At 38.7% G+C, this 19,017-nt stretch overlaps 1 protein-coding gene across 3 annotated transcripts in view; it reads left to right on the top strand.

Moving 5' to 3' along the window:
- The window catches only part of LOC135073394 (zinc finger protein jing homolog), a 137,063-nt gene that overhangs the window by 79,185 nt on the left and 38,861 nt on the right, over positions 1-19,017 (top strand). The window contains exon 1 of one of the 3 annotated variants that reach the window (XM_063967570.1): positions 6,679-6,893. The exons of 1 other annotated variant lie outside the window; for it this stretch is intronic. In XM_063967570.1, the coding sequence (XP_063823640.1) occupies positions 6,874-6,893 (20 nt within the window). In that variant the 5' untranslated portion in view covers positions 6,679-6,873. Of the gene's footprint in view, positions 1-6,678; positions 6,894-6,952; positions 7,011-19,017 lie in introns of those variants that run through there. One more of the 3 variants, XM_063967571.1, reaches the window with a different exon arrangement.

Raw genomic sequence — 19,017 nt, 5'->3', positions numbered from 1 at the left:
TACAAAATTACCTATTTATAAAATTCATGTTGAGCATCAATTAACGTGAAAAAGCGTTTCATCGAATCATTTTGGTAATTTTTTTTCTTATTCGATTTTTTTCTGAAATCTTTCCTCGCGTTCTTAAGCTAAAATCGAACACCCATCCCTAGCACCCTGTATTTTTCAAAGGATGTTTACAAATTCTGTCTGACTGATGCAATCCCCCGTTAAATATGCAAAGATCCATATGGAAGTAAGATACAGCCAGTAACGTTCTCAATATTGTAAAGAAACGGCATTCTAATCGTAGGAGGGTTCGCGCCCATAAATATTGTATGGGTGGAGTGCCTAACAAAATATTTGTGCCAAATATACGACTTGTTGGACTCGAAGATACGATCGAGATGTCAGACGCTCTATTCAATAATATTGTTGGTTTAGTGTAGTTAGCATAATTTATTCTATGTGATTTTTTTTTTTTACTTTCCTCCAGTGAAGTCACTCAAAAAAACTGTCATTGTTTTCTTATTTTGTTATCGACTAGTCTGACCTCACTTGAAAAGTCGCAAGGTAAATGCCATGCCATGCCACAACCAATGCCATGGTTTGTACCGATCGACCGACAGAGCGAAGGTTCTTATAACTCGCACTTAGGAAAGATCCCGCCCCTTTTGTTTCCTAATCTCGGGAATCGTATTGAATTAAACCCGGGATTGTTTGTAGTCTAATAGTAAGTAGAAAATATAGGTAGAGCTTATTAATTTATCATCTGATAAAGAAATAATAAATTAAACTGCAACAAATAACTTGTCTAGTTTATCAGCAAAAATCCTGCATTTATGTAATCCACGGCATATGCTGAGTGGGGTCCCATTGCGATGGGCATCGCTGTGCGACAGGGTGGCACTGCTTAGTTTACTTGCTCATTCATTGTATGTTTTATGTCACCTCTGTCTTATTTGCTTTTTTTTTCATTTTACCTCTTTTGTGATGTCCATGGCAATAAATGTTTCTTTCTTTCTTTCTTTCTAATTCCCCTTTATTTAAATTTATACTCGACTAATTTTGTCCCGTAACAAACCCGTAAACCCCACGGTTTGTCACATCTAATCCCGTACTTTTCGTGACTGGAATCGGGACTCGGATCAAATCCTCTTACTCGCACTATCCGAGCAATAGCATCGACGCGGTTTATAGGTCAGAGGCGTCGCGCTCCAAGTTTGTGCCGCCTTCCGTCGCGACGCTCCCTTGCTGACTTTTAAATTCTCAGCTCCTTTGTAGGGTTGCTTGGTGAGAGAAAAATTAAACGAAACTCGACTTTAAAATCACTGTTATTTCACCTGTAAAGCTGTTTTCAGCTGTCGTTGAAGTTTTAGGTCAGCGAGTGTAGCTCTAATTTGGACGCCGTCAGTCGCGGCGTACGCTGCGCCGTTTTCTCCGAAGTAGCTGAATATGAAATTCTTAGATAGGGGTCGATAGGGTTATCAAACGAGCTTTTCGGAATCATTTTTTGTTTTTATTGATTACTTTTTGTGTTGTAAATATTTTATAGCGTTCTTAGTGATAAAGTAAAACGCATTGTTCTCGAAGGAGTCTCTCTTAGGAACTTAATTTTTTACATCAATTGCAAAACTTACTTCACTCAGCAAATTAAAAGTCATCAACAAAACAATCTCGATACAATGACCCTACAAAATCAAAATGTCATTAAAAGCCCGTATCCTTGGCAACTGTCAGCCCTGCGCAGCATCGCCGCGGGTGATTTTCCACCCTCCGGTCGCTGACTGCGGCTCAGCTGACATCAAAGTGCAGCCTGTGTTATTTCGTTACGAGCAGTTTCTTGGTAATAATACCTAACAAACCAATGAACCTGGCCAACCACCAGAAAATCAAAGAAAAAAAAGTTAATATGAAATTACAGAACTTCCTTGCATCGAAATTGTTAGCTCCACAATGGAAGCACTGATTCAAAAATTTCTTAAAACAAACATGCAAGTGAATTTAAAAATACACAGCTCTCTAGTAAACAAGAACAAAAAATAGTACTTTCAAGATACAAAGAACTAGATAATAATGAATGAAAAAGTACACGACAAGCAACAAATGAATGAGCTAAAAAGTACGCGGCGACTGTAGTAGAGTATTAAAAGCAACCGTCTGCCAGAAACGAGGATATTTAATCTGCACCTATTAAGGCTGACTTGGAGTGCCTTGATTAAAAGTCTCATCGGATTCCCGCGGACCCAGTCCCCAAGGATATTGGGTTCGTTTTTTAGGAAAACAGTTATTGCGTTACAGAGATGCAGACTGGCAAGGCGTGGAGAGGAAATTTGAATCAACTCCTATTAAGACTAATTGTATTACACTGCTTAAAATGTCTACTACTTCTTCAGTTAAGAAAAATGATAAATAAACTCCGCAGTCTGATGTGTATTCAATCAAATTCACATTTGCACATATTAAAGATACAAAAATTTATTTGAGTCGAGAGGCGTGCTCAGCGCGTTGTTCGCGAATAATTGCCGCACTAAAAAGTAATTATGCGTCATCATAAGTCATAAGCCGGCGGTCATCGCCGTCACGATCCCGACACACAACGCAAAGTTCGACGAAAGTCAAGAGATTATTGACTTTGCAGATATTGTGTTATGCAAAACTGAAAAGCAAACCCATGCGAATGTGACTCAAGTGACTTTCAGCATAGAAACGTTTTCAGCACTCAACAATAATGTTACTGAATAAAAATATAACTACTAATTCGTTACATAAATTCAGTTGGCGATACATTTATTAACAAGAGCGTGTTTTACTGGAGTAATCGTAACGAGATCATTTATGTTCAATCATTTTGTAATAAAAATTGAATGGCGATGTATCGTGTCGTGTTACGAGTATAGTTATTAGAGTTCGGCGTTCGACGCATCACCGCGTGTAGTGGCAGTGCGCTAGCATCCGAAAGGGCGACGAAGGACGGCGCGGGCGTCGCTCCCGCGCGATATGATTGTTCACACGATAAGCGACGGATAGCGCTGTATCGCTTCTGCATACCAATACAACTGGCTTCTTTCACAACGACTGCTGTGAAGAATACAGACCTAATAGAGACCGATCATGTTCACATCTGTCCAAAAATAAAACAGTTAAAACATCTATTTCAAACGAAACGATAATCTTTGCATGTTTTGACAATAACCGTAAAGTGGACATAAACAAATGTTTCACACGCTTACTGCGACGTAGATAGATAGCGGTACAACGTCTGATGCCGCCTCATCTGCATACCAATAGGCAATCCGATTGTACGCGCGAATCTAAAAATTGTTCTGATACGAGACACAAGCCGGATAGTAAATACCTCTAACGGAAAAAAAACTCAAATTCAATGCGAGACCATTGAAGTAAAATTACTAGCATATACTCGTACATTATATCTCGACGTGCGAGACTACTGACTTTACAAAACAATCTACAACAAAGACCTACGAGAATCCATACATGAATTTAAGCAAGTAAATGCTAATGCTATTGATTTCAGAAGGCACTTCATAAGCACAGACGTACTAGCAAAACTCATGTAAACAAAATAAACAACGTTTCTGCGCGGGCAGGCGTACACAGGAACGCACTCAGGCCAGGACCAAGTATGATAAATGAACCAGTACGTCCACCGGACCGCAGTCTTCTCCAACTCCAGGGTGCGGCGTGGGAGGGCGAAATATGATAATGGAGAGACGTGACTGCACGAAACCGCAGGGGAAATAGATAACGATGCGTTTGCAAACATTGAATTTAATACGAACATGCCCGAGCTTATTAGTTGCTGAATATGTACTAATTTTCAATGCATCATTCCTAGAACTTATTCTGAAAGGTTCAACGGACCCATACGTACGATTACGCAGTTCATAGTTTTATGTCTGTCTGCAAAAAATTGGGAATGTTAAATTATTCAAAGCGGCATAGTAGCCGACAGAAGTATTCATAATAAAGTGAATTTGATCTGTAGGACTATGACCTCATTTTAGATTCCTCGTGCAAACGCTTAAGAACCATAGGCTCGTGAAAATAAATTCTAGTTTGTACATACTAGCTTTTTGCATTTCATAATCTAACTAAAGGATACTGCGGAGACAGTGTTGCCACAAAGCACGGCGAGCGACGAGAATACGCAAACAGGTGTCGACTCCGAAGCTATATTTGCATATAAATAGAGTTCCTGCTTAACTGTAACACTGCTTCGTCCTTTTCCCTCTTGTTTATTGGCATTGGTCAGAAGAGTGTGGAGTGTTACGCCTCCTTGCACGCACTGTACGCAAGTACTACGTCTCCAGGAGAGTCTATTTATGAACGGTGATGTAACACGGGCAATACACTCCGCATAACTGCAATCAGGACTTCATTGTCATGTTCCCAATGCACCAATACCAACTTCTACAATATCGTTATTGAGCTGTACACGAGACCATACAATATTTGTTGTCTTATTTTCTTCTGTCCGATGAGATTTCGATCTTATAGAATACTTCGCAGCCCATGTTGCGCTAACCACAACTTTTTCTCTTGAGAAAATTACTACAATATGCCGCTGAACTGGTTGGTAGGAAGCAGTCCCGGCATTTTATCGCCTGTCGCCACTAGTTTTTTTAATACAACTAGAAAAACGATGGCGTTTCACGAATAAGAAAGAAGGACATGAATAATTGAAATGGAGACGTTCTTTAGAATATTAATGATCCAGCAGATTCTATCATTCCGTCTTTATATCTGCGAAAATACAAAATGGCAGGTGATTAGTGGACCGTCGCCGATGCGGCCGGTTCCGCGCCTCTTCCGTTAGTCGTTTTTTATCGCTCGTCTATTACATCATAGGAACACGCGCGGTCTCGGTGCGTGACCTGTCTGCGTAGGCGCAGGTGACACGCGAACCGTACATTTCGACAACCGTCAGAGTACGGCCTAACTAGTTCTGTTACCCGAGACCCCAGTATTTGTATTCTTTTTTGTGTCGAGCGTTTTGTATTTGTTACGTCGGTCGGGCCCTTTTTTTGCTGGGTTGCACCGCCCGTCTTTGAAGGTTCGGAGCGTTTTTACTGAGGTCCGGGGGGAGAATGGGGTCGCGGGGGCCGCGGCCGTCCCCCTCCCGCCACTCGGGCCGTCCTTGGCCCGAACGTTCACCTTGGCGCTGCGTTGCCGCCGCACCACAGGTAACAAAGTTCCGCGAACTACGTGATTTCTATGGCTGTCCGAAAGCCTCCCCGAGTAGGTATCTCGGGACCCACTCGCCTGGCGCTAATCTTACCTGGAACTTGTAATGAGACACGGACCACCGTCCACCACCCTCTGCTGCATCGGATCAGACCCCCATCCGAGTACTAAATCGCGTTGTACTTTTTGGAGTATCTAATGTCTCATATCTAACACATTCCAGAAAGTACCCAACTCAGCGACGATGCTTTCATGCCACTAATGGCACCACGATTCATCGTGGTGGTCTTGAAGATATTATTTCGTGCCCCAATTACCAGTACTCATAACTCAACTATTCTCCCGCATAGAATTTATTACCCGGGTTGTAATAATAAACTTTACTGTTATAATTTAGATTAATTGAGGATGAACCATGTGTCAATCATTAAAAAATAGAGCCGACTTGCGTCTTGCGAAATAATGATTTAATCCAAGTTTTAATTTCAAGACTCTCATAATTCAAGAGCTCATTGATGTTTTTCATATTTCTACAGCTGATCGATTTTTAGATTTAACTTCTTCTTGAAGATGATTATTTTAAGCAGATGATTATTAAATACAGATTTATACAGTTACTGTTATAGGATTCCTAATAACTTTTGTTTAACTTGTTCAAAGATTTCCCGGACTTGAAACAAGTAGAAGAGATATTCTCAGAATGGAGATAAGGATTAAGTTTAAGTTATTTTCACGGAAATAAGATAAATGCTAAGATAAACTGAGCATGCGTGAGGGATCTGCTGTGAAAGTTTTTATGTTCCCAGGAATATTTCGACAGTATCTGTACATCAGCCGGCTCATACGATTCACATGCACTGTATGTGAATACTTCAGCCTAAACCATTCGTTATCCAATACTATTTTTACTACGGTTTTATGGCCGGCCACGTATATTTACTGCTTGAAAAGAGTATTTGTGGCTTACAACAGAATATTACTTTGGGTTATAGGCGCTTTAGCGCTTTTAGTGCCAGTCGATGCCTGCCTGCAGTTCGTTCACCTACCCTCTTTGTCATATCAGTCACGTCATTGACTCATCCTCGACATCGTTTTCGTGAATTGGTCCCCGCTGTAACATCTCCGACATTCCGTGCATCGATGATGACCCTGACGTCGGTGCCGCGGATCGTCCGAGCACAGCCGATGCTCCGGATTCGTGCGGGGCCCAAAACTCGACGACCGTAATCTTATCGCATTAGAGGCCGGACATAGGAAGGGCATTAAATTTGAACGATCGTCGTGAAGCGGCGGGCAGAACGAACGCGCCTGAAACCGGTCGGCCGTCCGTAAATAATGGATTAGAGGTGGGGTGAGACGCGCGGGGTGGCGGCGCGGCGCGGGGGGCGGGTGCACGCACCGGCTGCGCGCGCGGCTCGGGAAGGGGGGGAGTGCTCCTCCCGTCAGCTGTTGCGCGCCCGGGAGCGCGGCGCACACTGCCGCCAATGCATCGGCGTTGATAGCGCACCGCGCACGCCGCCGCCGCTCGTCCCGCGATAATACGTGACAGTGACATAGTGTGTGCAGTGAACGACTCGATCGTGCCGAGTGCCGACCCGCGTGTGATCATGATGTTCTGTGTGTGACCCAAGGATGTGCAGTGAACCAGCCAGGAGCTGACCAGGCGCCGCCGGGCGATGAGAAGTTATGTTACGCCACCGACCGAGGTGATTATCCCGACCTCGGCCCTAAAAACACCATGCATGCGTGTGGGAACCGTGAACACCGTTCAATGGATTTCCAGTGATCGTATTCAGTTAACGGTCCATGATTTTGTTGAGCTGGTAAGAGAAGCCCAAATTTTTTCGCGCTTTTTTGTGAATGGAGCAAAAAAACACCGTCCCGACGGGCGTTACAAAAAAGTTTTGGTTTTTTATCAAATTTCGACAATGGACGTCGCCCTTGCGCTGGGGAGCTTCATTGTTGCTGTTAAATAAAAAGGGTCTAGTTTTTATTACGTACACGCACAGTATTCGAAAGATATCTTGGAAATTGAAATTAATAATAATAAATACATTTATGTCAAGATTAAGAGATATTATTTTCTAAATTTAAAAAATAAATTTTAGAATTGTAACTATTATTGCCACTGTTCTAAAAGTATTTCCTAATTAACAGCAACAGTAAATGATATTTTAATTTTGCTGCGAGTGTGATATTGTTATGAATATGAATCATTTATACAATTTGTTTATTCAAGCGTGGTGTTCAGATAATACTCCTATTTATATTAATAGTGCAATCACTCGTATAATCATGCACTTTGAAACGTAGCGGTTTATCACGAACGTCATGGTGAGCCAGAAGTTCATGTGAATTACTGGTATTACCAATAATATCCTTGCGTGCGTCAGAATTTAATAGAAAATTATTCCATATCTGAGAATTAATATTTCATTATAACAGGGAAACCCACCATTCAATTAATTATGTTATAAACTTCACGATATTGCTAGAATTGTCTTCCATGGCGTCGGTGTTTTTGCACTTATTAATTCACCTGCTTAACATAGTTTAATCGTTAATAAGAGCAACTTGTTCCACGTTGACGATAGAAGGAATTAAATTCTTAGCTTGTTAGTTGAATTCATTTGCCATAAAAAAGCAAAGGTCTAGGAATAGTTGGCAGGTGTGCCTAGCACCTTGTGCCTAGCCTTCCGGTTTTATGCGTTGAATAATTTATCTATTCTTTGTTTTATCTCTAAGCCGAGGCCAAAGTAAGTAAAACCCATTGAATTACTCACAATCCGCAGTAGAAAAACCGCCAATTTCACTCTGTAAGGAAGTCGTTGGAATTCTTGGAGATGTAATGTGGACAGGTCCGCCGAGGTCTGTGGCCATTAGATGTGGTGGTGACTCATCCACGGAAATGGTTAACTTTTATTTATAATCTGGTGATCTTGGTTTCATTACTCTAATCCTTAATTTACTATCTGTATCATTTTTATACAAATAACGCCGTCGATATCAAAAGACACTAGCCAAAATTTTACGAAATTTTAGCATTCTCTACATTTTGATAGCAATCGTGCTGTGCCATAACACTGCCTGAATAAAATTCAGAATTACCTTTAACGATGATAAATATCATTGATATATCGAAGATTTATTATGGACGGACGACACCGTCGTTTTATTGTGTGCCTGCCTGCCTTTAATTTTTTTCATCATTAACACCACGTGTCAAGAATAAAAAATGTCTGTGAGCAGATGTGCCGAGGTGACCTGGCGCGATATTTAAATTGTGAATTTGTTTTTTTACTTCGCTATCATTTATGCTTCCCATACAGTCGTGTACGCTGAGTTACAACACATGTTCAATGAGATTATGTCGATAATTGTTATTGCAGTCACATGTTTAACTGCAAAGTGGTGATCACAGATCAGCATAAAAAGTATGCGTGTGATCTCATTGTCGTTAGCCGTGTTTATCGCAGGGACAAATGCTTTAAGTTTTTCATTACGTTCAACAATATGAAATAATTTTGTTTCTTGGTTGTCAGTGTTGCTTTCTACAGTAATATGCTAAACAGCCATACTTTTGTCAGCGCCTATAATCAGTATTCAGCAAGCATTTCAGTGTTTATTTTTCTCAGAACCCATGGTTGGTTTTCTATTTCTTTTAATAGGTTGCTATCTGTTTTTATTGAAAGCAATTAACAAAGTCTAACAAACGCTTTTGCGGCACAGTTTGTGTTGGCTGTAAACTTGTGGACCTTCGATAACAATACATAATTGTCATTTACGTAACGGCTTTTTATGACTCTTTGTTGTCGTCACAATCGTTTTGGGTTAATTTGTAGAAATAATTTTCTATCTCCTCTGATTTTTTTTTATCAAGACAGGTAATTTCTGTTAAATTATTGACATCTTTCCTTTGAAACAATAAATTATAGTTGTTGTTCATGTGATGTAATTTGGAAAGGATTTCGGTAGTGGTGATCTTTTCAAAATCATAGCTGCATTAGATGTGAAACTATGTATTTTTATACTATGCCTTTTCTTGTTGCTAAAGTAACGCAAACAGTATTGAAAATTACCCGATAATATCCTCACGTATAATTTCTGAAATTTCCACGTCCTAATTTTGGTTGGCGTTCAAAATCAGTGTGCTAATTAACGGAGCCGCCTGTCGTCCTGCAGTTGCGCTTCGAGTGGCGTAATGCGATTTAAAAGCAATCTCGACGTCAAGCACGCTCAATTTCCGAGCCGAATGCACGTAACGTGCACTGATCCCCACATTTTCATATCTGCAGAGCGGCCCCCTGAACTATTTGCCTAGATGCAATAACCTGACGTTGCAAACGGCGAATTTCTTCTGGCAAACGCTAGAAATTTGACGTTCCAAGCAGAATTCTCGTTTAGTTCTCTTCGTCGGGGTTATTACGTTAGTATTGCGATTGATGATCTCTTTAGTTGGGAAATTATAGGTTACGAATGCGGCATTGAGAACGCAACGTTATGTTTATTTCTATTGTCATTGCTTTGTTTTCCTATAACGCTATTACTAATTCACTCACTTTATCAGCTGATTCAGTGTTTACCTCTTAGCTGAGAATTTACGTCACAATAACAAATGAATTGAAATCGTCTGTTCTGGAACATTTACATTTTGTAAAAGCTATCTTCAATCATAAGGTACATTCAACAACTTTTTTCTCGTAGAACTTGTATGCTGAATGCATCTCAGATAAATTCGCATCGCGATCCGGTTCCGTCGCATTATAGGTTGGTCGGTGGCCTTTACCTGGAAATAAACTGAGAATTCAAGTTCAAGTTATTTTTCTTCGGATAGTTCGACGGCAACTTTGTATTTGCATACTTGCGACTTCTTTAATGTATTGAGATTTTGCTTTGCTTTGCTGTTTTCTTGCTTTCTTTGTTCAAGTGAAGTTTTGTGTTATAAGCTTCTGTAGTACTTTATGCACGTATTTATGGTATCTTTAATAGAATGTGATTATTAATATTAGTGAGATGAATTGCACTAAAAATGTTGTTTATTGTTAATTTACAACGCATCACCCTTATTTGGTTGTGTTGCGCTTGCAATATATATTATCTAAAAGAATGCGCCTTAGCGTTAAGTAAACCAGTTTTTTCTCTTCTATACTTATTGTAGGCTCGGCATATTCCGCGAGTAGTTCTTGTACTTCCTACACTGCATCTACATTTTTGCCCTTGTCGGGCAAGTTGTCATTTCCACGCTTTAAATGCAACGTTTTCCTTGGAAAACTAGTTGGATTGTTTTCCATTTTATTATTTGCTTCTGTTTTAATGTGTTCGACGTTTCCATAACGTGTTCCTAAGTTGTTATCGCGAGGTAACAGGCGGGTATTCCCTCAACAGCTATCGAAGGTTTTACCGGATAATTCGTTCCGTTTTTCCGGGAACTGTTACACTAATACTCAGAATATTATTTTGGGAGCAATTTGTGAGTTTCCCTCGAAGCTACACGGGATTTCCTCAATTGGTAACATGATCATTGTTAAATGTTTGGTATGTTTAAAATTTTATTGTGTTTTGTATTGGGTTCGGTCATGACAAAGATTTTGGCGAATTAAAATAAATGTTTTTTTATGTATCTCGTAATATTCGAATTTCAAACATTTATAATAGAATCGAGGGCCTTCCATAGAACACACCCGTGGACTAGATGATAAAGTGCGAGCCGTCCTTATCAATAACCGACATTAACCGATTTGTTTTGTCGTTACGAGCAGTAACTGTGACACCATGATACCGTAGACCGTACTTTGAACCAATATCAGCTTAGCTTGTTACATGTGTTATAAACTCCAATAAGATAATATTAACTTTATCTTGAGCTGTTCTGTTAAAAATTAGATTCAATGTATAGTATCTTTTACCATTATTCAGTGGTTTTACTCGGAGATTACTTATTTATTACATTAACGTACTACATAATATTCAATGAATAAATAAGAATAAATTCTCCCTTCTTAATTCATAGAGATATGAATAACTACATCATAATTACGTATGTCATTTTGTATAACTGCTTTTATGCGTCGTGTAAGTCTATTCTTATTCTGCATTTGTCTGACTATTCGCCGTGTTACAATAGTACTTTATTATTAATGTTTATAAATTTGATTTCACACAATTCTATGGATTATTTGTTATTAGTTGTTCGCATAAACAACGCATTAACTGCTTAGCAGTTAAGATTTCCACCGGCCTGGAAAATGTCATTGTTTTGCGCCCAGTAATAGGCGTTCCATTTGCTTGCCTTTCTAAATTGATTGTTAATACTAAAGTTCTATGTAAAACGTGAGATTTGTATTAACAGAACAATACAATACATTAATCGGTAACCCGCAATTTTACGCTGCGCTTGAGATGAATGCACTCGTAAAGGTAAACACATCTACGTGTTATATTTGCATGAGAATTCCGAATAATAAAAATAAAACAGCGGAGCCGGATCAAAACAAGTATTCTGCGTGTTTGCGCGAAGTAAAGGGAATAAGTAGGTTTGCTTTACGCAGAATTTAACAGTCTGAATCATCCAGGATGATATGAATTAGAGATGGGTTATACTAGGTAAATTTGATACTAGGTGCACCTATTCCAAGTATTTATTAATACTTGATCCAAATACCTATTCCACCTAGTACGTAGTAATTTACCATACTTGACGCGACTAGTGCGGACTAATCCACGTATTATGACTTTAAAATACAATTTTCTTTGAAAAGATACAACCGTAGTATTAATAATGCAATTTGAAATTGAATAATAATGTTTTTGCTGGCTGTTGATTTATTGATATCCTCCCTTCATACTTCAACAGGCTATTCCTATCTCACACCTGCCTGCGCTCAAATTGGTTTGTCAGACAGAGACGGAGTGAATCTCTACGTTCGCACATAAGCTTAGCGAGAAATACGCGGTGCGCGTAATACACGACTACGGATTATGCAATAATAACCTCTATTACTTTGATGGTAGGGTCGGAAATCGTGTAATTTAAAAAATACTAGGTGGACGACTACGGATTATGCAATAATAACCTCTATTACTTTGATGATAGGGTCGGAAATCGTGTAATTTAAAAAATACTAGGTGGATCAAGTATTTTAAAAATTGGAATAGGTGCCACTTAGTACTGTAAAATACCTAGTGTGTGGATCTGTTCTAGTAAATACGTCTCATCTCTAATATGAATGGTCCTGAAATCCGCTGCTTTCGTTGTACAGTCGTCAGCTTGCACTTTGCCCGGACTTTAAATTGTGTAGCTCTACAATAAGGTTCAAAGTCAATTTGCCATTCAGTGGTAGGTTGATGTGCTGCCGGCCGTACTTTTGAACCGCACGCACATGTGCCGGTCGAACGAAAATAAAAGACTCCTAAAGCACCGCAAGTGCTTATCTCTCGCCGCGGAGATATCGTTAAAAACATCTTCGGTTGTCTTTCAGGACCATAACGCGATCGTTACAAAATAAAGCGGTGCGTTCACCTCGCGACGTTCGCTAAATATATGTGCGATTAGGGCTGCCAAACACTTCGAATAAAGGAAGTTCGAAATTCGAATTGACATCTCAGATATTAGATAAATTGAGAGCTAAAATTGTTAAGATTGGAATAGGTTTTTATGTGAAGCTATTAAGATTTAGCTATGTGGAAACAGACAACCAGTTATCTGTATTTACAATGATGAAAACATGCCGTTCAGATTTACGCCCGCATTGTGAAACTGCACTCAAAATATTGAAATTCAATTTCAATATTTCGACAAATCACAGATTTGATTCTGTTCTTAGAAGCCATTTGTGGGGCTGAATACTTATCTATGTTATAATTAATTGTTATATTCGGCGGTAAATATTCTAGTATCTGATGGAAGCTGAAAATGTGTTGTTGATATCTAGATATCTATACTAATATTAAAAATGCGAAAGTAACTCTGTCTGTCTCGCTTTCACGCCTAAACCACTGAATCGATCTTGATGAAATTTAGCATAGAGATAGTTTGAGTCCCGGGAAAGGACATAGGATAATTTTTATCCCGGTTTTTGAATCAGGGACGCGCGCGATAAAGTTTTTCTGTGATAGACAAAATTCCACGCGGGCGAAGCCGCGGGCGGAAAGCTAGTATTTAAATAAAAGCCATCATCGTGAACCCTGCGCGATCAAGCGCGTGGTGGCACGCATAATAATCGGCGCGATGATGGCGACGCAGCCGGCTGCCCGCGAGACTGTGAAATGGGTCGGAGGTTATCGCGACGCTTCCGATGCGTTGCGCAGTACACCAGTACCGCTGCATTATTTGACGGTATATTGAAACTTGAAAACGACAATTATTATAAATTCCGTGAAAAACTCGGGCGCGAAACTTATCCAGAATTTGGTGGTTTGACAACCGATTTAGCATAGTGGTTGAGCGAGAAGTCTGCTATCCACTATGCCAAAGATCGCGGCATGTTTTTGTATTGGTTGTTTGCATATGTTTTCTGTGTTTTGCATGTAAAATAAATGGGTATGACATGTATTTAAAAAAATTAACAATGTTTATATCGTTGTTTTAACTACCTACATTAACACACGGGCAGGTCAAAGACTGAGAAGACGTTACAGTAGTACACATTTAATAAGGCTCACCGATGTACCTGCGCAGAAGACGAATTTAAGTAGCGCGGGAAATGCTATTGACCTATCGGGATACTCCACGCACGGCGCGTCTTCTTCCTGTGCCGGTATTGGTCAGCGCCGCGTGTCATGTTTGCGCGCGCTGTGCTGTGATGTGACACATGTTAGTCAGCCGCCATACTCTAGAGTGCGTAGACGCGTTGCTGACAAAAGTACACTTAGTGGCAAAAAAAGTGTTTTATTTTTGTGAGCCTCCAATCTCCGTACATCACATTCACAATTCATTCATAGATTCAGCATTAACCTTCTCACATTCGGAAATTCAAATATTTATTTGCCATTTAGTAGAGTACAGTATATTAAAGATATGATAAATAAAATAAAGTGCATTATCGTAATTCGCTACAATTATTTATGTAGCATGCAAATTATAACATTTCTAAATTATGGATTAAATACATCCCACAAAAATAATCCTACTAATATTATAAATGTGAAAGTTTGGATGTCTGGATGTTTGTTACTCTTTCACGCCAAAACTACTGAACGGATTTTGATGAAACTTATAATTGTTTATAACCCAGAATAACATATAGGCTATAATTTATGACGATCTATGACAAACTAAATTTCACGCGGGTGAAACCGCGGGCAAAAGCAAGTAAATAAATAAATACATATTAGACGCGTACATTGCTCCGATCGATCCTAAAGTATGTAGCAAAAGCACTTGTGTTATGGAAATCGGGAACAACGACGGGTAGCACAAGTGTATTTGTTCTATTTTTTATTTTTTCTTTTTGTGTCAAATAAAGTTTTTCTTATCTTATCTTATTTATTTAAATACTCTATTAAACTTTTTCAAAAAGATAAATATTTTATTCCCCGTACTTGGCCTGCAGTGTAATTATGAAATGGGCGGGGCTTGCGCAAGTGCGACGGGGAACATAATCGGAAAAATTTTGTCCTTGTCTGCGTGGCCGAAGATTCACGACGCGCCTTATTAAATGTGTACTACTGTACGAACGTACGATACAACGACAAAATAATAACAAGTCTTGAGCGCTCAATTAAACACATTACAATTCATTAACCGCTTTATTTATGAAGATTCCATAATAATTACGTATCATTAAATAGTTAGAATCCAGATACCGGTTTGTGCGTAAACGCCATTGTATATTCATTCGGTCTATTCGCCGTAACGGAGCGGAAGCGGGACAGGTTCGTCGAGTGAATGGTCGCCGATCGGTCAAGTTTATGATAGTGAACCGGTAAGGTTTCGATTGCGCACTTTCTTTTGTTATGTTTACTTTAGTTGTCTTTTTCTTTTTTTGAGACTCCAAAAAGTATGCATGGACAGTGTTTTGTTAAATTGTGACAGATTTTGAATGTCAAAAAAAGAACGCACCCTCTTTTGTATTTTGTTTTATAAAGTAGCAAGTACAAGATTAGTATCTGTATTGTGAAGTCGTGAATGTGAGTAATAAAATTATATGTAGAGTTTACCGAGCATGTGAAAGCTTGTGTAGCATATAAATCATTCGTTTCGATGTTCCGTTGTGAGTTAAACAAAGCAATTTCAGTGAACAAAACAAATGTAATAAAACCAAAGTTTGCTAGTTATTATACCTACCTAGTATTAATCTCTAGCTATAGTTCTAGTCATGATCATAGATCAGAATCTCTTGGTTTTATTTGGGTGTTAGTCGCTGTCGTCAGTTCCTTAACCCATAGGAACTACCCAAATTATACCTATCTTATGTTTTAAAACTTTTTTAAGTGTGTCTGGCGCAATGGAAGCTCTACCTACTTTAATTGATATGATAGCGAATTATCTATCTGTTAACACACCGTTAAAGAATTTCTCCATTGCGCCGTCCTAGACTGAGGTTTCAAACTTTATTGCGGGATCCGTAATAAACCATTGCAACTCATCCAGTTGTTCGAAAGCGTGTAGCGTAATATTTTTACTTTTCTCTTAATCAATCATTGATAATTAGCGCATTTTTAACACTCGTGTACGGATTCAACGCGATTGAGAAATCGATAAATCAATTAGGTAAGGCGAGATATGTCAATGTCGGGTTAATTAATCGATTTGACATTTACAATCGGTTCCCACGATCGGCTTATCAATGCAGTCGATGTTTATCATCCGCTTAAACGGATTTGCCAATTATCACGTTATTGCAAGTGCGGTGGCTAATAAGTAAATAAACTACATTATACAAGTTAATTGGTAGACATAAAAGATCTTAGTAAATTGTAATATGTTTGTAATACTAACCAATATGGTCTAAAGTGCATCTGTGTCGTCTAAAATAGATAATAGTGTGTTTAACAAGAATTGTTTTATTTTAAGTACAACTTTGAACAGAATTTTGTAATCCTTGTAAATGTTAGTAACTTGATCATACATGACCTAATCGGGAATGTAATTATGAAGGGAACAGCATAATGACTTAATTTGGACTTACTTTGTAAACAACAGAGCCTGTCTAGTCTACTTTAATAAATGTCAATCAAGTTAACTTTGTAGCAAAACATTAGCCCATACAAGTATACGATAAATCGAAATCGCTTATTAATACTTAAATTAAACGTAAAATGTTAGTCGTGTCGTGACTGCGAAATATTATTTTACGTACACTTATAGACTAGCAAAAACGTATAAGGTAAAATTTCATAATTACCGGTTAATTTAGTGCTCCAGTTCGATAAACGACTGTAAAACTCGATTGATCAGATGCGATTGTGGTCAAATACCTGCCTTGTTATGCATAAAAAAATAAAAAAAAACTCGACCGAAATAATAGAGGCCATATCTTCATCAAAAAACAATAGTAGTTGCAATTAATAAAAAACTTTAACGGTGCGGTCATTAGTGCGTATTCCCGGTGCGCCCGCGCCGCGCCCGTCGGAAACGTAAATTATGCTGATGTGTCGCGATAATGACATAGTACGCTGCTTACCGTGTCGACAAGTGAAACTCGCTTGGACGGTGCGGTGAGTGAGATCTTTAAAATAAATTGATTTTACCTAAAACATACATGGCTGTACTCACGTGTAAGACCATTTAAGACTACGTAAAATATACAACTTTTACAATTAGTATTTTTTATTTTTTTATCTTGCTGCTCGTATGTTCGTCATAAGGGTAATAAGCTCAACTGAAAAGTAGAATTTTGCTTGTATGTTTCCCGAATCTACTTAAACCAATTGTCAATTTAAGTAGGCTTTGTGATAACTGTAGTAGAATTACTTTAAGATGAATCGCATATAAAATGATGCCAAAAATAGCAGACTTGGCACGCAGATTGCGTTGTTCGCAAGCTTCCAGTATAATTGCATTATTCTTGTACTTCCTGATCCTATAACGTGTTGACGGGTAGAATCCTTTAGCAGGAAATATTTTTTACACCAGCAATTAAATGTAGAAGCAAACCTGTTAGTCCGGAAAAATATGCAACGTAATTTACTAGAAACGCTTCGTCCGTTATGAATTGCGTGAAAGGGATCTTTTTTGCCGCAAAAAACTAGATTCCATAAAATCACTATCTTGAAAGGAAGTCTATCAAGGCAAACAATAAAAACTTGACTGTTTATGCGATGTCTTCGCTATTGCTCATGTCCACCATTATATCCATCCATCTACAAGTAGAAGAATGTGTGAACTAAGTGATTGCTGGTAGCGGCTATTGTTGCATACTGAGCGTTGCCATAACCGATAATTACAGGGTTTTAATTATGCATTCCTAGTTGGGCATAGAACGCTAACCCACACCTCTATCGCATGACCATGGTAGCTAAGGGTTGTGAACCAATTCTCGATAAGGAACAGACAAGTTTTAAAGAAGGAAAAAAACTGCTTACTAAATTGATACGATAAAATGCTAAACCTGTGTTGAATATCAGCCAATTACATGTCTGGTCCTCCTGTATTTTAAAAGGTGTTTCCAAGAATGATTAGTAAGCATCATACATTAAAGCTAGGGTTTTCTTGCCATAACGAGTGGTCAATTTAGGTAATGCCAGTTATTACAGTTCCAGTTTGAGCATAGAGGCAACCCTATCGCATGCAAGTCTAGGGGTGGGTACCGGCCAGGGCAGTCTGCTAACGCTAATTACAACCGTTTTGATTAATACTTACTCACGCACCCACTGAGTGCTCGTGAAGATTTATTGACAGGTGATGTGTATTATTACACTACTTCATTGCAAGATTGTTTTTGTTGCTAAAAAGTAAAGAGATAATACCGTCGATGCCTTTTAAAGAAAGATTTATGAAACTTATTATAAGTGGTATCTAATAAAGATGTAATTATTGTATTGCCGCGATATTAGCATGTAGAGACAACTTCATTTTCTTTACTTTGATTAAAAATCTACATTTCATTGTCTGTTATAAAGTCATTAGTCAATTCACTTACTGAAAGCCAATAAATTATGTTAAACGAGCAACCGATATCTTTGTCAGTAAATTGTAGAGCGCGGTGTAAAAACGAAAGCTATTATAAAATAATAATGAAATAACATAAATTACAGTTGACTTCTCTTCATGCAATTATCGCACAAATTCAATTAATTAGTTATATTTTAACGTTTATAACGTAATTCCTTTCGGGCGTGGTTTTATGAAATAATTATCATCATAATCAGCATATATCGGGCTACTGACACCTTGCCGCGAGCCATCTTAAAGGAGGCAATTTCCAAACCGCCATAACGTCCTGAAAAATAAAAACAACACGCTTTATTTTATTTTCGAAGTCACAGACGATGTCAATCTCATATCTGCAACACAGATCGATGCTTGAGTTGTAACTGCATGCTCCTGTGAGTGTAAATTATGAGGTTATTAAGCTGGACGGGAGACGTATCATGGCGGCGATCATGGGGGCGATTTGTGGCGGGCATCGAACCTCGGACACTGCGCCCGCATGCCCATTGTGCGCCGGACAATACAGTTTGTGGTGCGTGAGTCGATTTGGTGCTTTAAGATTTTTGTTACTCTTGAGTGAGGTTACAAAGAGAGCTTTTAAGACCCAAATATTTTATTTAAAATGTTCCCCTACAATATCTTAATACTAAGTTAATACTCTTGTGGCGGAGTTTTGGGCTGACGTTTGGCTGTAGGTTTATTGTCGACACGACAAGAAGAAGAATATATACTTAATA

Source organism: Ostrinia nubilalis, chromosome 7 (assembly GCF_963855985.1).
Source record: "Ostrinia nubilalis chromosome 7, ilOstNubi1.1, whole genome shotgun sequence".
Taxonomy (NCBI): domain Eukaryota; kingdom Metazoa; phylum Arthropoda; class Insecta; order Lepidoptera; family Crambidae; genus Ostrinia; species Ostrinia nubilalis.
The sequence above is the reverse complement of the archived record's forward strand: the minus strand, read 5'-3'. Positions and strand labels throughout refer to the sequence as shown.